Source organism: Pleuronectes platessa, chromosome 20 (genome assembly GCF_947347685.1).
Source record: "Pleuronectes platessa chromosome 20, fPlePla1.1, whole genome shotgun sequence".
In the NCBI taxonomy this organism is placed as follows: Eukaryota; Metazoa; Chordata; class Actinopteri; order Pleuronectiformes; family Pleuronectidae; genus Pleuronectes; species Pleuronectes platessa.
The window spans coordinates 10,652,236-10,676,026 of record NC_070645.1 but is presented as its reverse complement, the minus strand read 5'-3'; the positions used below and the strand labels follow the sequence as shown (position 1 = coordinate 10,676,026).

Below are 23,791 nucleotides of genomic sequence, written 5' to 3'. Positions count from 1 at the left end.
TGTGAAGGCTACATCTTTAGATAACAAGATGTGTGTTGGGATCACAAGGCCGGCTGGTAGTTCTCTAACCTCTCCAGCAAGACCTCTGAGTAGCCAGGGGAGTAGTACCTGAAATGAAACACATACACATTTTAATCTATCATTTCAACTATTATTTGAATTAGTTCTTGTCATTGTCTTCATTGAGGATATGATGTTGCAAATAAAATACTGAGCTGAATTCCATTCAATTTTGATGCAGATCCATTAAATTACTGTAGCACTTTTGTTTACTTTGAGCATTTTTACAAATGAGGGTTAGGGTTAGGGTTAGGGTGAGGTAAAGGATGAGCTGTAGCAGATAGTGGAAGATAAGATCATGTCGACACAGCAGAGTCAGACCACAGCTCTGAAAAGACTGCATGTGATCTGATGAGTCAGTCCTAGATGACTGTTTACTTCTGTCCCTGTTCCACACACAGACTCACAGAGCCTAGATGTTGATGAAGTGCGTACCTGACTATCTCCTCAGGGAAACAGCTGTTGATGGTGTTGATGTACTCCTGCAGAGGAGAGCCCTGCTCAGCATCGATCTCCTGCACCTTCTTCAGACCTCCGCTGGTCACAAACAAACGTCGGGCCTTACTGTCATGAGGCAGCACCTTGGATAAGAGGGAGGTCAGGGTGGATGAACAAGGCTTCATGATCTCAATTACCACATATTTGGACATTTCTCTTTAGATGCTGGTTGTGATACCTTGCTGAACTGGCACACAACATGTTTGAGGATGTTGCTAGGGGCATCGTAGAGGAGGGGCTCCAGAGCTGGCAGGTAGGTGCACTTCTGCAGGATGCTCTTCAGAGCCTTCTTACTCTGTGAAGACGAGGACACGGGAGAAAAATATGAAACAACAGAAAAAATAAGAAATCGCCTCTTTACCAGGAGACTTTAAAATTGGAGTGGGACTCATCTTCTCCATAGACTGAATTAAAGATGGACAACACGGCTCCACATGCTCCAACTACCCAGGCTTCAGCCTAATGCTGCCATTGACATCCGTGTGGTAAGAACTATCTGAAATGACATTTTAATTACTTTGACGTGTATGATTTGATCCATATCCCATCCACTAGGGTTTATGACTTATACTGCAACCAGCCACCAGGTGGCGATCAAGACTCTTTGGCTTCACTTTTAGGGAGCTGTCATGTCTGTACACGGTCGATGGCTGATACCAATTATTTGTGCTGATTAAACTTTATGATTAATCGAAAATAAAAACTAGAAAACTGCAGTTCTTACTTTGACCTGTAGGTCCTCTGAGCTGCTGGCCTCCATGTAGAGCCGCAGCAGACTGGGTAGCAGGTTCACCATGGCCACGGCCTTCGCATGCTCGGGCGTGTGGTACCCAATCTGGCCGATGGACCAGGCCGTGGCCGCCTTGATGTGATGCTCAGGCTCCTCAGACAGACACAGGGCCAGCTGGTGCACCCCCTACAGGACGGGAGGACTACTTCATTTTATATATAACCTACAGGACCTGAGAGAATGCCCCTGGATTTAGTGATGGCTTTAGCTGTCACATGGAGAGAGATAGGCGAACGTGCACACACCTTGGAGAGAATGACGGCCATGGCGAGGTTCTCACTGTGAGTGGCCACGTATCCCAGCATCATGATCCCCGGCAGCCGCAGGCTTCCTTGGCAGTCACCCAGAGAATCGATGACTGCTGACATGCCACCACAGTTCACAATCACCTGGGACAGCTGGAAACAAATAACCACATGCATGTTACTTTGTTTCCTGCCACTGATGGTTGTCCTTACAATTGTGTGGTTGTGTGTGTGTGTGTGCGTGTGTGTGCTGTACCTCTGGTGAGTGCTTCACCACCTCCCTCATCAGAGTGGTGACATTCTTCCTCACATAATCGTCTGGATCTCGGAGGCAGATCAGGGCTGCAGGGAAGATCTCGGCCTCGATCACCATCTCTGCCAGGCCGACTGAGTGCTTGCTGATCTGACTGAGGGCTGAGAACACCTGCCTCTGCATGGACACACACACGCCACATCTGGTTATTCCTATAGTTCATTCACATAATTTTTGGAATAGTTCTAACTTTTACGCTCATATTTCAACACATTTTATAATTTTGCCCGTCTGATGGAAACACAACATGTTTATGAATGTATAGCTTGGTACTCTGGTCCATATTTTTAGGAACATTTTAAGAGATTATTTCCTGGTCAGATAATGAATGGTCACCTCTGTATTTATTAATTAAATTATGCTGGACAAAAAAAATTCCAAACCACTTTGATGGAGCCCAAAACAAATCATAAAGGCAAATAAACAATTGTCTACTGAAATGTCATTAAATACATTAAAGACTTTTCATTTTAAGAAAAAAACCTGAAACTTCTACAACCAAAATAACAGAAGGCACTGAGAATATATGCCTTTGTCATTAATTAGGTTACCACTGCCCTTACAATAAGGCGTTTTTAAGGATGTGAACCTGAAAATCAAAGAAAAAAGGCTGATGATGTTTAATCTATATAAAACTTTTGTTAATGAACAAGAGCTTAAATTAATCCAAACTGTTCTGTACCTTGAGTTTTGCGTCCGGGTTGAGGATCATCTGCGCCAGGTGCGCCACGGCACCGGTGTCCACCACAGCCTGCGCCAGCTCCGGCGTGTGTTTGCAGATGTCGCTGAGGGTGGAGGCCGCGATGCGTTTCAGAGCCATCTCTGGTTCCCGGAGACAGAGCATCAGCAGAGGGACGGCCCCCGCTTCCAACACGGACTGAGCCAACACTGCCGGAGAGAGGAAGGGTACGTGAAATCACCAGACACGGGATGGAGAGAGAGAGAGATGGAGAGGGAATGGAAACAAGTTCTTCTTACGCTCATTGTGTCGGGCGACGTTGCCCAGAGCCCAGGCTGCGGCCTCCTTCACCCCGGGGTCAAAATCCTCCAGGCAGAGGACCAGAGCGTCCACACCCCCACAGGCCACCACAGCCTGGGCCAGGTCGGGGGAGTGTTTGGCCACAGCCCGAAGGACAAACGATGCTGCTTTCTTGTAGAACCTCTGCACACGAAAACACACAGTTGTGCCTCCATGACTTTACACTGATTTCCTGCAGACTTCCTATAACCTCACAGTCATAACCCTAATGTATGGGGAAGCTTTATTTAAACCTAACCATAACACATGTGACTGTGTTACAAGCTTGAGCTCCCCACAACCTGAGTCATATCTGGAACAAACACACAGATACACACAACACCTGTTGACCCCTGCACACACACACACACACACACACACACTGGCTTGATGTAAAACAGAGGATTTTAGACTTTGATTTTAAAATACAGGACAGATATACTCTACTAAGTCAAATCCCTCTTTCGTAAAAACCTGCAATAAAATTAATTTCCTTTTATTTATATTCCTTAAATTATTCAATTATTTATTCACTCGCTAATAACTTGTCATTTTAGACTTTTGGACACTGTTATTTTCTTAAATGTATCTCTTATTGTTCAGGGTCATTGCAGTTAAATATAACTTTTTTTTAACTTTAACTTTTGTTAATTCACCAAATTGGAAAGCTGTTTACATTCTTATAAACCAAAGTTTTGATGTATCCTCTAAAGTGTCCCGCGGAACATTGAAGTCAAACTTTCTTCATATTTTCATATCAGTTGCAATGGAGTAAAATTTTATCTGCAGCAAACAATGACTCCTTGTCAGATTCTTACATTTTTATGTGACACTGCAAAGACTGAAACCATGTGTCCCTCTACCCTGAGCCTCTGAGTGGACTGAGAGCGAGACAGAGAGGAAACAAAGGCCTGCATGGTTGCTCTCATGCTAAAAGGGGGCTCTTGGGTTTTGAAGGAGCCCCCAAGCTTTCTGCCAAGTGAACCCACAAAAATTACACTCACACTCAGCAGGCCGACCCTGCAGTTCCCACAGGGGCTGACCTCCTCTGTCTCTCCTCCCTCTCTAACAGCAGCCTCTCCGGGGTGGAGACAACCTGCCTCTATGCTCCAGGAGCAACAAATAAAGCAGTGTAGTGTGGAAGGGTGATTGGAAATACTGACGTTCTGAGAGACCAGAGAGTGAACCAGCTGGGGCAGGATGTCTTCCCTCACTACGGCCTCCGCCAGGTCATCGCTGTGGTCGGCCAGGCGGCCCAGAGCCAAGGCTGCAGTCTGCTGGATGCTGGGGACCACGTCCAGTATCAGGGGACGCAGCAAGGACATCACTCCTGCAGGAGGGGAAACACTGGAGTTGGCAGTTGAAGCAAACTATTTTTTCTTACCTTGATTATCTGTGTTTCTTTTTGCAATTTTCAGTTTCAAGTTTTGACATACGATAGAAAGAAATGTTATCTTGGACAAAACAATACAATAAACAAAACACAAATGCTGCCAGACTATTTAATAGATGACATATATGGTCTTTCAGAAATGTTCTCGCAATAGAGTTATCTCGGAGATAAGCCCAAGTTAACAGAGTAACATACTGAACCCAGTGGTGAAGCCAGGTAGGTCACCGTCCCTGTGGAAGTAAAGCGATATTGCACTGTGCCAAAGCAGGCTCCTAAGGGTCACTCTTTTCTGTGTGTTGCCTTTGTGGAGACACAGATTTGCCATTTGTGTAACAGACCTCATCTCCTTGAGCCAGTGTGGAAAGCAGCGTGGAGAAGGAGACTTCCAAGGCAGAAGAATAAGTTTCTTAGCAACATTGCACTAGGCAAGTTGTGTATCATAAGTAAGCTTAAGAATGGCCAGGTGGTGGTTTGGCTGAATGTCCAAAGGTTATTCAGAATAGGGCAAAACCAAACCAGCTGCACCAGTGAGAAGAGACTGATGGGAAAACACTGCTCAGTTTTGTTTTTGATTAGTGCAAGGCTTGGCTTGGCTAGGCTTACGATTTTTGACTGGGTTTTCATGGACTCGATATTCTCTTTGGTTCTGTAAAGTTAAATTAACAAAAATGTTTTTGACCGACAGGCGAATGGAATAAACTTGACTTGCAGATCAAAATGGCACAGAATAGCATTGACCATTGGGGTGGGCATTGCCCACTTCTAGATCTGAGCCGGTTCCCCTAATAAAGCAGATTTACCTTCATCCACATCTGGAATCCGATTACAACCAGTAGAAGTGTGCCTCATCTCACAAGCACCACATTATCTTTGTTTCTTACCAGCACTCTGCAGGGTTTCTATGTTTTGGGGTCTCGCCGCCATATCTGCAACCGTCTGCACAAACTGCATCCTCGACTTCTGATACTGCTCGAAAACTGCAAAGCACAAACATGACAGTGACCTGCTGCATGTCTCCTTCTATGACTGAAAACAGCTCCTGACACTCACCTTGAATGATCTGTCGCTGAGTCATCTTTGTCAGATGAAAGAAAAATTAGTTTTTATCAAATTAAACAAAATAGAAAACGCTGTTTGTTTTATCTCGGGAGTTCAGTTTTTTTTTTCTGAACCGTTTTTCTCTGCGGCCGTCTCTCTTTGTTGTCAAATGTTGCCGTGGCAGCCGACAGGAAGCAGGATGTTCTGGAGCTCCTGACAAAGATCGTCTCTGGTGAAGATGTGTCACTCCTCTCACTGTTCGTGATCGGCTCGGGTGCGTGTCGAAATGTGTCCTCACGCTGCTCCCGCTCCTTTGTTCCCGCAAAAAGAAGAGCGCCAGATTATCATTAGTGATGTGTCACATGTTCACATTCAACACGAACAGCAGAAGAAGTGATGACGTATGAATCTCGTATCATAAAGTACATCTTATTTGTCTTCTGCTTGATTCAGGACTTGACCTCTCTGGATCACTTCTTATTATTTATTTTGTAGGCGTTTTTAAAGCATTTTTTATGAACCAACTTTACAATACATGTAATAAATCATTTTAAAACATTTTATAAAATGCCACTGAAATAGGGATCAATCCAAAAATGGTTCCCTCTTCTGTGCTGCCACAGCAAATAAAGATATAGTTAATATAAAGGCAAGTATATTCAGCACTTTGGGTTTTATAAATATGCTTGAAATACAAGCATATGCAGTAAAGCATAACACAAGTTTATGCCATGATCCTGAGTGATTCTACATTTGAAGGTATTTTTGTACAAATGATGTCATGGAAAATAGATTTTATACAGAAACATCAACGTCTTGGATTTTTTTGTGAAATAGGATCATGTGCAGGGGTTCTGTTTGTTCGGTTTTTTCCTTACTTTATTCATTCTCACACTAAACCTAATTCAGGGTTTTGTCAATTCAACAGAGGTTAATGCATTAAATGAAATGAGCCCAATAATCACACATTTACGCCTGTATATTTCATCTAAATAAGGAATCTTTTCGTTTCCTTTCTGATTCTTATGAAATCATGAAGCTGTTCTGTGAAACCATGTTTAAAGGGAGCGATGATGAAATGTATGCAACACCGTAGTTAGCTTTCTTTTTCACGTTTATAAATTCTGCTGCCTAATCCTGATTTACTGTTCCAGGTCAAACCAGGGTTTAGTGAAGAGATAGACTTAGTTTAAAAAAAATACTTGTGCGTCCTAAATATAATGCGTGTGTGTTTTTGCAATTTAAAAATAATTAAACATTTAATAAAGAATACTGAGAGAAAAAATAAACAAAATTTGATTAAACATAAAAAAGTAATTAATTCGTTAAATAAAACCACGTGGTGTTGTGGTTTACTTCAAGCATCCCAACAAATCATAAACGTTACGTTGAATCAAATTTTTCACAATTAGCAAATGTTTACAGAATATTGAGAGATTTTGAATTATTTTTTAATTATCTTAAAGAAGACTTTCAGCTGAAGTCTTCTTTAAATTGAATGTGAAGATAATTTGATCCCGGGCAGTACCCCTTCTCTTTTACTCACTTATCTTGATCTTCATCATCACTGCTGACACACACAGACATCTGGCGCTTCGCCACTCTGCTCCTCTTCATCATTCCTTCATTCATTCTACTCATTCACACAGAGATCACACCGAGCGGATATTCTTCCGTAAGTGTAAAATGTTTTTTTTATTTAGATGTTTTATACTGTGCAACAGTAACAATACAATAAGTTGTCCATACAATCGAGCGATACAAATACGGGAAAACACGGGAGACATCAAAACATCCGTCAACTGAGCATGAGATGGAGCCCAAGTCATTCCTTCAGAATAAAAGAGGGGGGATAAGAGAATAACATCGCTGATTAAATATGCATTTAGTTTCTATTTACACGTGGATCCATCTAAAACTGCTTATAACGTGCTTATGACGTGAACGATAAATAAGCAATCTGACTCCACTGCGGCTAGGAGGAAGTTTATTTTTCTTCCAGTAAAAGGCAAAGTTAAGATTTTTTTTCACTTTTCCTCCATATGCTATTTTTCCGTCAAGCCAACAGCGCTGTTCGTTTCCTTTTATTTAGAACTAGTTCAATGCCGGAAATACTTCGAAAAAACAAACAGAACATCCAAATGAGACTTGTGGGGTAAGCACGTGGAATTCTCTCTCTGGAAAATAAGTGTTCTCATGAGCATGCATGTTCAAACAGACGGCTTCAAAAAACAACATCCCAACACACATGAAATATTCATGATAAACACGTTGAATTTGAAAAAAGACATAAAAGGAAATATAAAAGTCTATCTTCAGTAGCTTCTGTAAAATAAAGATGTAGCTTTAAAAAAAAAAAGTTTGGGGTAGTCTTCTCGGTTCCAACTTTCTTTTTTTTTCAAATCCTCAACAGCAATCATTTCCTTTCATATCAAAATTCCCCACGACACCCAACTTCCGCGTTGCTTTTATTTTGAAATGTCTTTGATTCCACTAAAAGGATGCGGTCATATTCCGAACAACCAATGGAGAGAGAGAGATACATGATGGAACTACGTTTGCATGGAAACAGTATCAGCTGAGCGGGTGTCTGACGTCGGCGGGTCCGGTCCGGTCCGTTCCGGAGCCCCGCGTCATCCGGAGGAGGTCGACGAGCCGTTCAGGGAAACCTTCCGGGGTTTGGTGGTGGCGACGCCGCTACCGAACTGGGTGAAGGAGCGGCTGGGGGTCGGGGGGGCTGCTGCGGCAGTGGTGGTGGTGGCGGCGGCAGCGCCAGGGGTCCCGTTGACGTTGTTGGCGCCGTGCGGGAGCTGCGGGTGCGGGGACTGGGCGGGTGTACCGGGGCTCGGCAGCGAGGAAGACGTGGACGGAGCCCCGGCGGGACTTCCGGCTTTGTCGCTGGCGGAGTCGCTCTCTGGACCGGATCTGCTCGCGCTGTTCTGGCCTTCCTGCTGCACGTGGCTCACCTTCATCTTCTTACAGTTGGGTCGGACTCGGTACTTCAGAGGCAACGGGCCATTCTGTGGAAGTAATAATACAAAACGTGAAATGACACCATGAAAAACAATTTGCCTTAGTATTACATGAGGTGGAAACTCATAATTAACAAAAATACACTGTATCCAAACTGCTGCCAATAAAATTAAATGTATGAGTTTCAATCTAAAAACAATATAAATCCAGTTTCTCATTATGCATGTTGGATGCATGTTGAATGCATGTTGAGTGTGCAGACATGGAGCAACATCCAGAACAAGGCTCAACTCATTTTTATCCTTAGGGCAATACAAGTTTTTAACTGTATTCATTTCCTTAGGTTTCAACTTTTGCTCATGATTTTGCCATTTGCCAAATTTTACTGTGAATTTTTTGTTTTCTTGGAGTCTTGGAATGTTTTACTTTCTGTATTAGTTATAAATGTTTACCGATTTGAAGTAAAAATATAATACATTTAAACACTTGTATTTTGAATAATAAAATTGGACACTTCAGCGTATCTATATCTATATGATGAGGACAGATATAAAACTGATCCGACAACAAACAAATGACTTAATTCGTGAATACATTTAAATGAAAGGAATGGATTGGCTCAGCAGCAGTTTGGATAAAAGGATTTAAAATCAAGTCGGAAAAATATGCCACACCCTTCTCCAAGTATAGATATATGCTATATCCATTAACGTGTAGTAATCTTTCAGAGGTTCATCTTCATACATGACTTCAACCTGGAGAGAGTGGGAGAGAGAGAAAAATCCATTAACAGAGCAAAAGAGCTAATAAATATGCATCAAAGCGAGATAAGAAAAAAACAATATTGATATCATCAATATTTACACTTAAAATAGTTTGAATGCACAGTTTATAATGTCAGTAAATAAGTTCAGCTGAGAACAGACCTGGTAGGTGTTGGGGATGTCCATTTTACTGCGCAGAAACTTCCTCAGGTGCATGACCGTCATGGCTGCTGGACACTGCAGGTACCTTATGTTAGCCACCTACACATTTACACAAATTAGACATATTACTGCTCATTGGTGTCAAAGTATATGAAGTGAGTGAATTGACACAGAGGACACAGGCTGGTCCACCTTAAAAAATATCAGGGAAATTATTTGCTGTACAAGAACAGCATATAGCTTGATTTAAACTCTGTCTTCTAAATACACATTAGTTGCTGAATGATAAGGAGCTCACAGGGTATTTCATTTTTTTTAAAGGATGTGAAACGAGAAAAATAATGTTGGAAGAGAATGTGGACAAAAATCACATTGCAATACCTGATCTTTAGGCTGTTTGTCCTCCACGCCAACTCCCAGTCTGCACAGAATTAAAAGGGACAAAGGTTTGTTTGTCAGATCTCTATTGTTAATGTTTTTCATATGCCCATGTCAAACTTTAAATGCAATACTTCAATTTTGATAACAATCATGTATGTAACAAAAATCTGATTTACTGGGCATTTCATTAAATGAAAAATACATAGATTTATTTACGCTTCTTTCCTCCTTGAAATTAAATTTCACACATTCTATAGCTTACTCCTCATGTCACCTACGATTGAATATATAAATATACTACACTTGACACCACCGTCACTATCTGAGCAAAATCATTCAATTATAAAACATAGAGTAAAATAATTAATTAAGCAGATTGTGTATATTATTATACACAATATCTGAGTATACATAAAGGTTGATTATATAGGGAAAATATCAACACAAACACACAAAGCCCATTTTTTTCTCATTGAAAAATATTTGTCATAATACATTGTGGACAGTTTGACTTTGACAGGATCGGCTGTGTTTTGATCCAGAATAAGAAATGGGTCAATTAACAGTCTATAACCTTTTTTTGTGTAAAACAGTCTAACATCTTGTTGGATCACATGACCTTACTCACTAACCACACAATCTATTTTAGGGAGAACATTCCTTAGAAAGAAGCTCTGTGATTAAATCAAATGTTTCTAGCCTGTTAAGCAAAAAAAAACATTTCTACATAAAGGCAAAGCAACAACGTTACAGGAACTAATAATCGCTTGGTTAAACACACATGCAAATGAGAAATGAAGCCTACCTGCTCTGGTCAAAGAACTCAATAGAGAGGCTGATGATCTCATCATCTGTAATGATTCTCTTGTCCTCGTCTGCCACCTCTCCACGGTCCTCGTTTGACCCGTTAGAAGCTGCAGAAACACAAATAAGTGAATGAATGCATTTTTTTAGCAACTAAATTTACACCACCCTTACGTCCCAAAATGTCTCTTCCCCACTGTGGTGACCAAATGGAAGTCATGCTCACCGTCTACAGGGTGTTCGGCATAAAAGTCTCTCCTCCTCTTCATTTCACCTGAGGACGTTCAGAAAGCAGAGGCGTTACAAGTCTGTCCACCTTCAGTTTACACATGAAATTAATTTTGAGGCTGAAAACCAGAACTTGCTCTGTTCCGTCCGTGTGATTTGCCGCATTAATCTGATCAACAAATCAGAAACACAACAGTAATAACTGACTAAATTTGCCGTAATTCCGACTTTCGCTGTGTTATAAAGGTTATATAATTATAATTACTTTATAGTGTTTTATGAATGTGACAGTCAGCAATAAAACCATGGTAGTTTTGCCTGACCTACTTTAACAGGTTTTATCGTAACCATGTAGACTGTAACACAAAATTTCGAAGCTGTCTTTAAAGTAACTTAAAGAGCAAAATAGAAGAAAACCAAACTGAAAAAACATGAAATCATCCAAAGCCTTAAAATAACACAGCGTATCCAAACATATTTTAGTATTATGACGTGTACATTGATTGGGATTATAGATATTTATATGTCTTTACTTTGATAATGCAGTTGCCGTCATTGCCTTGCAACCTTGTGGTTAAGGTGACTAATCCCCCCAAATGATTTTAAACCTAGAGCATATATTCAAGCACGGAGTCAGAATGAAAGTCAACACAACATGTGAGACTCAGAGAAGGTTTCAGAATCACTCTCTTACTTTTGAAGAGGCCGGGGACCAGCTTGTACACAATGTCCTGCAGAGTTTTATCAGACCTAGAGAGGAAGAGACACTTTAGTCAAGTCGCTGACACACTGAACACATCAGCAGTTACAGTTAAAACTAAAAGAGAAAATAAGGAACTGGCACACATGGATTTTTCCTATTCAAATTAAGTTTGGGATGTTTAAGAAGACCAATACATTTGAATCAATTTCATTACAGCACACTGACATTCAATAGATTGCTCACATATAATATAAGTCTTCCTTATGTCTTTATATTCTTAAACCAATTACTGGCTGCTCCAGCTGTCCAACGAGAAAATAAAAGGGGAAAGACACAAAGGGCAAGAAACCGGAAACAAAGAGCTTTCAAAGAAGCGTCACTGCTGCTTAATTTTACAAAAGCAGAAAAGAATAAATACTTTATATATATATAAATGAGAGGAATTAAAAAACATTTATGATGTATCAAGTCAACCCATGGTGAATCAAAAAAGACAAAGAAAAAAAACTTTGTACACTAGGCTCCTTCGCCTACAAAATAGATAGAGTAAAAAAAAAAAAGGGAGGAAATGAGAATAGCAGAAAATTCAATAAGCGTGGTTCTCACCTGATGTGTAGCAGAGGCTTGGTTTTATGCACTTGTACATCACAGATGGGACAGTATTTGCTGGTTTCCAGGTAGCGCACGATGCACATCTTGCAAACTGCAAAAATGATAGAAGGAGCAAAAAATGTCGGTGTCAGAATATATTTTGGACATCCTGGGTACTGGTAAATATGGTTTAAGAGGGGAGGGGAGAAAAAGTTGTGCACAGAAACATTCCTTTAACAACTTTCTGCAGCTCAGTCTGTGTGCCATGAAATTCAGAGGAGACATGGTTTTCAAATGGGAAACGGGGTTTCTTACATGAGTGAAGACATTCGATGATGGTGGTTGCGTCTATGAAATATCCTCCACACAGGACGCACATGAGGTGAGGGTTGAGCTCGGTGATCTTTATCCTGGTCGTTCGATGCATGTTGAGAGAAAGGAGCGACAATCCTGCATGGAAACACACACACAAACACAAAAAAAGTCAAAACAATGCGCCCGTGACAGGAGGAGGCATCAAAGTGCTGCGGGTTTCTGTTGCCATTTGGAGGAGAAAGAGAGAGAGAGAGGGAGCCGCTGTTTGTTTGACTGTGTTAAAACAACATCATCTTTTATGCTAATCCGATCATAAGCAAAGGGGAAGGTGCTCGCTGGCAGATTGATAGGCAGCGGCGCCGCAGTCACCTGACCGAGGCGCAGGGAATAATCATAAATCAATCGGCTGCAGAGATCGATGGAGCCACGCGCTCCTCTCCGTGGAGCTGCATTTCCAACCGGCATCGTGGAGCAGTCTAACAATGTGCCTGAAACGGACGTGGATCCAAAGGGCTTCCAGGATGAGGAGCGACGGAAAGAAAGGATTTCATTGCGCCCGGGCTGTGGGGTTGGATTTAGTTTGGTGTTCAATGCGTAACATGGCGTTTAAATCATCCTGTGCGTCAAGCTTCAGTTTTAAATCAGAAAGCGGAGACAGAAACCAAAGGAAACAAAACTCCAGCATCAAAACATCGAGACATCTGCATCCAATATCACTCTGATCCAACTCTATAGATTTTATAATCAATCGTTTTGCCGACATTTACATTTTTTAGGGACAATATGCGCACAGGGCTGAGTGGGGGTGATGTGGAGACACCAGTTCCCCGCGTCAGGTGTGCCACTATGTGGTGGGGGGGGAACCTGAGCGTTTCTATGGCAACTCCTTTTGCTTTCTAGCCCACATGGCTGGTGGCCAGTGACCAGAACCGTGCAGGATATCAAACCCCCCCCAAAAAAACACGGCGAGCTGGGACCGAGAGGGAGCCGGAGAGGGAGCGGAGGTTCCCCCCGACCGTCCCTCCGCGCACTGCACAGACAGCCGCTGGACTGCCGGGGCTGCCGACAGCACGGCTGCCATTTTGTGGAGGAAAAACATAAGCCCGTGAATCGGTTCAACGGGCTGCGGGGTTTCCTTCGATAGAGAGGGGGTCGGCAAATAGAGCCGGAATATACCGTTGGGTTTGAGCTTCCTGGATCTGTGAAGGTCCGACCCCGGAGGAGAATCTGGGCTTTATCCTCGGGTTTTACATGGCGTGTGCGCGTTAACCAGCGCCGAGCAGCAGCAACATGGCCAGACAGCAGCGAGACTGCGCCGAACTTGAAGCGCACACTGGCTCACAGCGGACTTATTTAATCTGCGCCCTTTCTCGACTAAAGTCCCGCACAGGCTCTTCACGCAACACCAGCACCGTGTTGACTTTACGCCGATTGGACAGTTCGACGCTATAAACCTGCTGCCGCTGAGCTCCAATGGATCAAACCGTGAAAATAAAGTCCCCAGCGTTTTTCTCTCTCTTAAATTGTTATGATCCATGTCGCGTATTTATCGCAGAAAGTCGGAGAACAATAATCCGGTGCGTAATAATAAAAGCTGTGCTGCTCACATTGGTGTCAACGGAAGAAATACAACAAAAAAACAGACGCCATGAAAAGTGTTGCCCATGGACAGGTCTTGAGAATGTAACCGCCTTTGGATGACAGCCAGGCAAGAGAGCTGGCCCGAGCCCGCAGCCGTGCACCGAGCCCCGGCCGGGTTCAGTGCTCTAGCCCGACCTCTGCACGCATGGCCGCCGCCGTCGCTACCGGACCAGTTTCTTTTGGACAGGGACTCCGTTCAAAGGACGCGTCACACATGGATAATGATGGATCATGTCTACATGTATACGGGGAGCCTGTTGCGCCATGAATCGATTGACTGGTGTTTGGACAACTGCTCTCCTTCTGTCCGGAGGGAGCCGCACGCTCACGTTCTAAGACTTCCCGTCAGGAACTCCATAAATCCACACGGAGAGAAGTTCATTCATGCTGCCAACAAAGAGTACAGTATACAGATGTCCAGTATGAAATCACTTTTGAATAGAGAAAGGTTGCTTGCATGCACGCATGCACATCACACATATATTTTAGACGGACAAATAAAGTTGAATTATATGCTATATTATAGAGATTATTATTAATTGAGAGCAGCCAGGCTACTGAGCCTTTAATTCTCCCCATAAAGCAGCAAATTGAGAGATTCCTCTCGGCTCTCGCAGTGACCCAAAAGTCCTGCCCTCCTCATTTGAGACCAGTTCCTCTTGTAAAGGTTCCCCTTACTCTTAAATCAACAGCAGCTGGAAATGACCCAATTAAAAGCTGCAATGCATGGTCCACAAAACAAAAAAAAAAAAAAGACCCCCAAAGGCAACAAGCCGCTGTCAGAGAATTTAAGGAATTAAATAAGCTGATCGAGCACATGACTGAGACCTGTGTGTATATGGAAACAGAAAGGGATGAACTCCTGCTCTGGGGGTTTGGAGCCACACGATCCAAAGACATGCGAGACTACCAACCTGCAAACACACACGGGTATGAACAACATTATTTTAAAAACATCGAGGGTCCACCACAGCTAAAGGATATGTTTCACCCACTGTGAGGGGAAAGCAATGGTTCATGCCCTGTTCGTGGGTGTGCGTGTGTGCCACCAAATCAACACGCAATGCAACAACGTGCAAGGTGATAATATGGAAATCCACAATTAGATTTAATGTCTGTACAAGAACAGAGCTAGTGTGGATTTAAGTGAAGTCACCAAGGCTTTGGCTGCTTCGTGAGACACAACCATCACCCGGCGACTCGTCCATGCCCTCGATGGGCTGCATGTGTTTTTTAAATTGATCAAAAACCCAATGTTCCACCTCAATCCACCTCCTCTTACACCAAGACATAAACATCCCCAGTGAGGGTGTGAGAGCGATCCAGTGTTTCCTATAGAAGCAGCCATGAAACATTTATGCACAACAGACATGGCTCGCCTCCTCGGCACGTTGGTGGGAGCCATCCAAGTTAAGTTAATAAATCCAATATTTGGCCGCTTGAGCCCAAACCCAACACACCACCGTGTTCGTAACAGCCCAGACATCCCAACTCTATAACATGGAGCCGCTGTGTGGAGACCCGGGCGCAGGAGGACCGTTCGGAGCACTTGATGCCGTTCACATATGAGCCAACCCTGGCTGGTTCGCCCGAGATCTCAGTCTTTACCTAAATCCAAAGGACGTAAGGCGAAAACCCACCGCTACCAACTAATACAGACGGATTACCGGGGGTTAGGTGGTGCTACCGAGGGGGCGAGAGGGTCTTTATCGGCGTCTGTGCCCGAGCAGGGAACATCTTTTGCTAAAGAGACGAGGAAAAAAAGTGGTGCGCAAACACACACACACACACACACACACTGAGCTCCACGTCGGTGATCGCTGCGGCCACCGCGGAAAGCTCCACATCCACCGCTGGAACGGCGGCTTGAAAAAAAACAAAAGCACCGACCGCGAACCTCGCCTGGTGCCGCCGTTAGTTAGAGGAGATATCGAGGGAGACATACCTGGAGGCTGGGCTGGGGATCGGCGGATCTCGGGGCGAGCAGACAATGAAAGTTGGGGAGGCGATCAGCAGCAAATGAATAGGAGCCGAGCCGCCATCTTGAAGCAGGCTGCAGACGCTGTCAGTGGCGGAGAGCGCACGGCGGAGCAGAGCGCATTTCAGATGTGCGAATAAAAACTCCCCGTCTCGTCGCTGCTTGTGGCGCCGTCAGCGTGTCCGTTCCGCGGCGTCCAACGAGCCCGCTCCTCCGGCTCCGGCTCGGCGTGAATCCCACTTCTGCACCGACAACTTTGCCTCCAAAACATTCGCTTCACCCCCAGCGAAATGCAGTAGTGTATATGTGTGTGTGCTCCTCGGTGTGTGTGTGTGTGTGCGCAGTGGAAACTGACACCGTCCCCAAAATGGCTTGTAGTTCGACCGCCCCGCTTTGGTCACGTGGTCTCCTTGCTTAAGGGTGCCTGGGAATTACTGTCGGTGTACGGTGTGGCTCCTGATCTGCTACGCATGATGTGAAGTAACATACAAAACACAAACATGTGCACACGGGTGCGTTTTTAGGCATTCATCCCCAACAGCAGTTTGTGTGTAATTTGAGCTGTTGTGGCACCGTGCGCCGAATTTCTCTCGACCACACTCAGTGTATTCTGGTCTTTTCTTTAATGCATGACGCATGATTTAAAATCAGCCACAAGCTGCTGCACTTTGTTAGACTTTTCATCACGAAAAGCCACAATCCGCGCACTAATGCGCCTCCTTCTTTAGCCCAAATATAGCTCTGTGATTAGTGGCGAGTGGAAAGTGGACTAAACTACGGATGGTGGTCCCTGGATTCTGTGATGTGAAAAGTAAAAAGAGTCCCAACATGAACTCGGCTGGACTTGCTGCTTCAGCAAATATCTGCTGATCTTTGTTTTTTGTTTTGTTTTGTTTTATTCCCACACTTAGTTTAAAATGCGTCCATGTGACAAATAGCTCTGGAGTCAGACCTTTGTCACAGGCTGTGCTGACATCTGCAAGAACAAGGAGGGGGGAAATATGCGACACCACTCCCGCTTGATGAATCGGAGCCCTTATGTTTGAGCCAGCGCCGCAGAAAACGAAGGCATCTCGGATGTTTGTGGAGCGTGAGCCGCCGTGGAGCCTCCAAACTTTCTGCTTAGGTGGACGCAGGAAGATAGAAAGTCTAAAAAAAATTACTGATTATATATTTTAATAAAGCAACTGAATCCTCAGAAGTCCCAGATCTGTTTAAACTCCCATCAGCCTGAGAGTCGTCCGAAAAAAAAAGAAGCTTGAGCCTCTTGTTGCAACAAATGCTGCAGGAAACTAAATACACTGCTGTCACGCAACTATGACAAAAATCCTTTTCAAGGGTGGTAAGTGCTGACAAAACACATGTCGGCCAACTTTAATGGATCCAAGTTCAAACAAAAATGTCTCACGTCTCCCTGACAAACAAGTGACATCGAGTGGTGTTTATTTGTTTGGCACCAAAAGGATATTTAAAAAAAGAGACAAGTAAAGGCACAAGGTGGATTTTATTTCTCGAGGTTTTTAATAGAAACACAAATGTGAAATATCTGTCAAGTCATTGTCATTCTCAGGTGAAAAAAGAAGTAAAGCAGGGGAGAGGGACATGGTGAAGACCGGTGAGGACCGGTGAAGTCCTGCGCTCCGTGGCGGAGAGAGGGCGACGGAAACCGGACACCGGCATCACATCTGACTGGCTTTCTCCACACTCTTAGCGGCGTCTTTCAACTTCCCCACCAAATCCTGCAAACAAGTGACCACTCGATATATTCAACGGGTTAAAAAACCCTGAGGAAATAATCTGAAGTAAAGTAAAATAAAAACAAATGTGCTTTAATCACTTTGAATCAGACTTTAACAGAAATAGTTGTGAGATAATTATAGATTCAGTCTAGACAGCGTGAATGCACCGTCCACGTTATTTAAATCCAGGTCAACCGTCACTGTGGGACCAGAAAATAAAGACCGTCTAATAAAGTGAACGATGTCTTTTCATTAAGGCAGAATTTTAATAAAATACCTAATGGATCCGCGTAATGCATCATAGTCAGTTTCTGGAAATTACAGCTTGTTGCAGCAACTTGACCGAATCCAAACAGCACTGTTGTGATGTGGCAGAACATTCTATTATGTTGAGCTCACAGACCCAATGATAAAAATCCAAGACGTGTGACAATAAACCACAAGCAGGTGATTAAGTTTGCCTCCTTCCTGATTTATGTTTGCTTTCTGCAGGACAGAGCGTCTGTGCCAGAAAATCCAACTCGTTAAAAGAGCCAACAAGCAAGTTAAAAAACCTTCACACTTATATCTTCTTCTTCTACCTGTAGCTGCTCCATCGTGCATGTGAAGTTTACATCTTCAGAGGATCCTTCGTTCTACCGGAGGAAGAGACATGATCGTTATTGTTTTTACGCACAGAAGCATATATGAGGCGTTCAGGAACATTTAAACTGCAGGTATAGGCTCTGGGAGTTTTTGGAGTGTTACCTCAGTGTTCAGCGAGATCAAGTAAGAAGGCTCGTTGACCTTATCGACCTGTCCGTTCTGTGGAAAGACCGAACATTTTAATCTCAGGTTCTTGGGACATGTTATGAACCCCCCCAAAAAAGGCAGAATGTGTCCTGTACCTTTATGTGGTATTGCAAACGCCAGGAGACGTCGTTAACGTGAGGTGCTCGCTTTCCTATGCTGCAACACAGAGATCATGAGAATATACAGAAAGGTGAGCATGGATTCAGGAAAAGTGCATGTATTCATATCCCTTCATTAACTGGCATCGGTGTCATGCTGCACTTTGGACCACAGGAATGACGAAAAGGCAGGAATTGGACTGTAAAACTCGCTATTTATGGTAAGCTCCTATGTTTTCTGTATGGTTTACATTTTTCCCGGAGGGATCAAAAGGCTTTCTTTGTTTGATATAATTCGATCACTTTCCTGCAGCTGCTTTTGACTCAGTCTGGAGACACCGTGGCTCTGTGACAAAGAGCGTCTATTTACGGCGAGTCATAACGCAGCGTTTACACCGCATCAAATCCTACTCCTTGTCCCTCTTGGACCTGACACGCACAGTCAGAGAGCCCCCCCCCCCCCCCCCCCCCCCCCCCCCCCCCGTCTCTATTTCTAATACGGGACTGGAGCAACTGCTCAGCCGCCTGCTGCTCCACCCTCTCCCCGACTCCATTAAACCCACTTCTGTTATTTATGCATGTTGACCCTAGCGTTCTTAATGCGTAAAGCCCAATACAACGTGTATTAAAGTCCACCTCCAGTTTACAATCACCAGCAAAGCATGAAGGCGAAAACTCCTGCAGCTGGGACTTTTTTCAATGACGAACTTTAGCTTTAAAACATCTCTCGTCCTCCAGTGTCATCCTGAGGACATGATCATTGTGAGTAAAAAGACCTTTTCAGCTTAAAAACAACATCAGCTCCACTAATCTCTTTCCCACTGACAGCTCCAAGCTCCAAGCATTTCAGCCTTACCTTGCTAATAGACGTGCCAGCTCTTTTTTATGTGTCTGTAAAACAAAACAAGCATCAGTGGTTTGTGCCGGCTGCGAAAAACTACAGGACCACATAGAAAAAATTAAGATTTAACATGTGCAACATTGTTTGAAATATACCTGATAGGTGTTATAGAAGATTTCTATTCTCTCTGCACTGAAGTTGAGTTCCTCAAGGCAGGAACTGTGAGAGGAAAACATTTTATTTAGCAAATGTTATATTCAAATAAACAACTCAATATATGATACACTTAAAAAAAATAGTTGGCTTTAAAACATGTGTTTTTCCTAATCCAAAAAAAAGTGCTTTACTCCTATGTAGTGGGGAAACTGTTGTCTACATTGTTTGCAGTCACACATCAAATGTTGTTAAATATATGAAGACGTTCACAACAACCTAAAAGTACATGGGGGTTTTAATGGAGTAAAAAAAAAAAAGAAGAGTCAGAAACAGGAATTCTGCAGCTGAATTAGGATGCCTGTTTGTTTGGTGATCACACACATGCACCAACAGCATCCGAGGGTTTATCCTCCTCATCCTCAACACCCATGATAACCTGATGCAAGTGTATCAGTACTGATGATCTAATGTCTAGTAGAAATCATTTATCTTTCTTTTTTTCAGTATTAATTAATGTCACATGGTTTATGATAAAGAAAGTTTATGATCCTCCTCTCTATTTATACATTATACACAAAAAGCAAAATTTGAACTGAAATGGGCAAATTTTTACAAACTTTTTTGAAGAGATTTGCACACATTGCAATTTCATCAATCACTCAGAAAATATTGCCTCAGAGCCATTTTAAAAGTTTATAATATCAATACTCCAAAACTGACTATTAGACCCACTGTCTTTTCTGTGGGAACAATGCTGTTGTCAGAACATCCCATGTGGAAAATACATGCCACATAGCACCACAGCATGGAACTCATCTCACCTCCAGTTTATTTAGTTATTTTGCAGAAAATAACACAGCATTTTCTTTTAATCCATTTCATCAATGTCCTGCAGACATCTTCAGCTGGGTTCACGCTCCCATGGGAGATGAAATTAGCAGATGACATTAAAGTGCAATATACGTGTAATAGGACCAGCCACGTGCAAACAACATGATTTAGTGCAACATATTTCCTGTCACATACACGTGATGTGAGCACAGATTTCACAGCCATCGCGTTACATGGCAACTAATGACTAATGAGCCTGTGCATGTGAGGGGGGTGGGGGGTTGGGCCTACTACTACCACTAATAATAAGGCAACGTGCACGTCGGACCGTCTCCTACCTGATCGTGGACCTGTCTGCGTTGTGTTTGGTCGCCTCCAGGATGAAGGTGGCGGCTGCAGCGTGGCTCTGCTTCAGCAGGACCCGGTCGATGTGCTGCAGCTCGGGCTGATCTGCGCGCAGGGGACACGGTGTAAGGCTGGATCACGCAGATACACAACAACCCGCCTATCTCCTGGTAGAAATCATTGTGCGCTATAGGTTTTTTTCTTTTCTACTTGCGATCCATACTTGGGTTCCCCCAGATTGACGTGCAGAATAGGAATCAATGATGATTTGCATGTGAATGGGCCCCTCAGCTGCAGCGGGAGGGGGGTGCTCTTTGTTTGTTTGCATAGTGGACATTTCACTTTCTAAATTATTCTGCTGTTTTCTGCTGGACAGATTCATTTATTGTTGCTGCACACGAATTGAACCGTGATGCTGCAGAAGTTGCGGTGCAGAGCAAACAGCTGGAGTACACTGAGGAGCTTTTATCTGAGCGTTGTCCTCCCTGTTGTAGAAGTGCTCCTTCCTGTCATTTTGCATAATTCAGGTTATATTTACTGCTCACATTCAAAGCATATCACCAGCAGCCATACACAGAGCGCTGGTGCGTTCAAGGACCTGCCAAAAGGGCGATTAAAGCGCACGATCGGGTGTGTATCCACTATTAACATTTTAATGATGATTTAAAAGGACTAACATGGTCTTTTCTAACATACTGAGGGGACTTGATGGCAGTTTTAATGACAAAGGGGATCCCGAGTGGTCGCTGCTGAGTGTTAAACATGCAGGGGGGGGGGCCTTAGCGAAAACACGAGCTAAGGTCGCTTTAGCTCAGAGATCAGCGCCCTGTTTACAGATCGTACTAAAAATACAGGGGGAGAAACTCGCAGGAGAGAGAAATCCACCGAGCAAGCTCCTCCACACGTCCGCACGGAGGGAAACCGGAAGCAGCGGCGGAGACAAAAGCGGCAGCGGCGGCGGGGAGAGGAGAGCAGAGAGGCGGCAGCTCACCGAGGACTCCGGGGTCACCGTGCGCCGACAGCAGGCTGCGGAAAGAGGCGTCCACCAGCGCCGGGAAGACGGTGTGGTCGAGGCAGGACGGGTCGGCGAAGGAGCGCAGCCCTATCTGCACAGACTCGGACAACTCCATTTTGCAAGAGAGACCCAGACGACAGCAGACCACGTGACGGATCAGCTGATGTTGCGCGTGTGTGTGTGTGTGTGTGGAGCTCAGCGGTGGAGGGTTGAGACGAGGAGCCGAGCGGCTGAGGCGGTTACGCGCAGGGAGAGTCGGGGCTGGCGAATGTGGAGGAATCACCGGGAGATGCCAGAGAGGAGACCCGGGGAGGAGGAGGTGCTGATCTGCATCTAGACTGCGTGTAGAGATCCCATTTACCCTCGATGCACACATGCACCAAAGCAAACTGACTGAACCCTCAAACCAAACCACACCACACCACACCACTAACGACCAGTGGCTACACAGTGGGTTCAGGGCCAATATTGAAATTACGTGCCTTGACTGTCAACGATGCCATTATGAATTATTTAATTCAAAAAAAATAAAGGGAGACATATATGAAGAGATTTTCATTTGTTTTGAGGATTCAACATTGGACATTTACTGAAAATTTTCAAAAATCCACCGCCCACAAAACCCTTTGCAAACACACCATTCAAACACGTACATGCTTCAGTTGTGTCCCCCACTAACACTATTAACACAGGTCATTCAAATAATGTGCCTTTGCTTTTAATGGGGCTATAATTAATTCACAAATACATGAGAGAATGAGAAAAACCCCTTTACAACAAGAGGTTCAAGGATGGGTTCAGTGGCCAAATATGTTTCATTATAATACTGTGCCTTGGCTGTTATTGGCACTATAGGATTCCCTTTTAAATGAAGGGAGGAGACTGGATATATATGAGCGGAACCCATGAAAAGACTCACATGTTTCCAGAAGTCAGTTATGGACATTTATTGAGAATTTGGAAAAATCCTTGGCAAACACACAACACAGCTAATATAGTTCATTGAAATAGTTTGCCATGGTTATGGTACTGTTCGATTTTGTTCCCTCACCCCAGAGTACCTGCAGCTTAAATTGAAACTGGGTCCACTTTTGTTCCACTGAGATATAATAAACACCTGAAATCCTAATCTGCTTGTCTTCAACAAGCCAGCAGACAAATAGATTAATAATCATGTGTACAGATAATTCCATCCACCAGAGCTTGAACCTTGACCTAAAGTCTCACCATTCCTCTTGTAAATGAATAGCACAAGGTTTGCATTGGTTCAGAAGTATGATTTGGAAAAGGAGGTAAAAGTTAGATGTCATGTGAGTCCAGTTTCAAACTGGGACACTTGATCATAGATTCAAACAGTAGGTCATAATTAGCATAGTAATTGACTTTAAATGACAGGGCTGAAGAAAGAATATGATCTGGATGAGCAAGATTTTTTAGGGGCCTGCACGTCAGAGACAATTTTTTTGACAGAGATTAAATCAGATCTCACATGTGATCCAATGCAAGCAGGACATTCTCGGGTGAGAGATCGAGCAGAAACACTTGGGGAGCTGGAATTCAGAATGCACAGGTCTAAAGATGACTAGTACAAGATACAGGCTACAGGAGGAATTCTAATGAAAAATGTATTAATGACTCCAAAGACTACAGATCTTCATCTTCATGACAACTGTCGAGCATATACATGGAAATGAAAGGTCACATTTGAGGCTCATAAATGTGGAAAAGGAGGACAGATTCCTGGTGAGACAAAAAAGACGTAAAGACTCTGACTGACATATTATAAAGATTCACAGATGTGAATTCACATATGGGTGATTTTTCTTTTAACCATGAAAGGACCTGACGAAGATCCCACTCCGGATCAAAGCGTGTTTTAATTACATTTTCTGTGGCCCTGACTCGGAGTGGCATTAGCAGGCTCCTCTTTGTTTATGTGAACTCAACTAACAACATTTAATAAGAAATTTGAGAAAAAATCACTGCCTGCCAAACCCATCACAAACCCAGCATGAAAACAGCGTACCTCCCTGACACCCCTGCTTATGATTGTTCTGTAATCACACAATTATGACAATC

General features: G+C 43.6%; 3 protein-coding genes across 4 annotated transcripts; all 3 read right to left on the bottom strand.

Moving 5' to 3' along the window:
- Positions 1-41: 41 nt before the first annotated feature.
- Positions 42-5,392, bottom strand: spag6 (sperm associated antigen 6). Its single transcript, XM_053413057.1, has 11 exons — positions 5,368-5,392; positions 5,199-5,294; positions 4,088-4,254; positions 2,885-3,068; positions 2,589-2,794; positions 1,850-2,023; positions 1,594-1,746; positions 1,283-1,474; positions 737-853; positions 496-641; positions 42-108 (listed from the first exon to the last, which is right to left on the bottom strand). The coding sequence occupies exons 1-11, from the start codon at positions 5,390-5,392 to the stop codon at positions 42-44; spliced, it is 1,527 nt and encodes a 508-aa protein (XP_053269032.1).
- A 1,639-nt stretch (positions 5,393-7,031) lies between these two features.
- Positions 7,032-16,225, bottom strand: bmi1a (bmi1 polycomb ring finger oncogene 1a). Of its 2 annotated transcripts, none has more exons than XM_053412755.1 (10): positions 15,863-16,225; positions 12,277-12,411; positions 11,977-12,073; positions 11,362-11,417; positions 10,666-10,713; positions 10,441-10,549; positions 9,636-9,675; positions 9,255-9,353; positions 9,003-9,083; positions 7,032-8,375 (listed from the first exon to the last, which is right to left on the bottom strand). In XM_053412755.1, exons 2-10 carry the CDS (start codon positions 12,386-12,388, stop codon positions 7,989-7,991), a joined length of 1,029 nt encoding a protein of 342 aa, XP_053268730.1. In that variant the 5' UTR covers positions 12,389-12,411; positions 15,863-16,225; the 3' UTR covers positions 7,032-7,988. The 2 variants fall into 2 exon arrangements, with proteins under 2 accessions (XP_053268730.1, XP_053268731.1); XM_053412756.1 differs by lacking the exon at positions 15,863-16,225 and adding an exon at positions 13,884-14,025.
- Positions 16,226-17,380: 1,155 nt separating this feature from the next.
- commd3 (COMM domain containing 3) lies at positions 17,381-21,842 on the bottom strand. The gene is made up of 8 exons (XM_053412757.1): positions 21,689-21,842; positions 20,691-20,802; positions 19,521-19,584; positions 19,381-19,415; positions 18,522-18,582; positions 18,382-18,438; positions 18,216-18,269; positions 17,381-17,634 (listed from the first exon to the last, which is right to left on the bottom strand). Exons 1-8 carry the CDS (start codon positions 21,825-21,827, stop codon positions 17,575-17,577), a joined length of 582 nt encoding a protein of 193 aa, XP_053268732.1. The 5' UTR covers positions 21,828-21,842; the 3' UTR covers positions 17,381-17,574.
- Between the last annotated feature and the right edge of the window lie 1,949 nt (positions 21,843-23,791).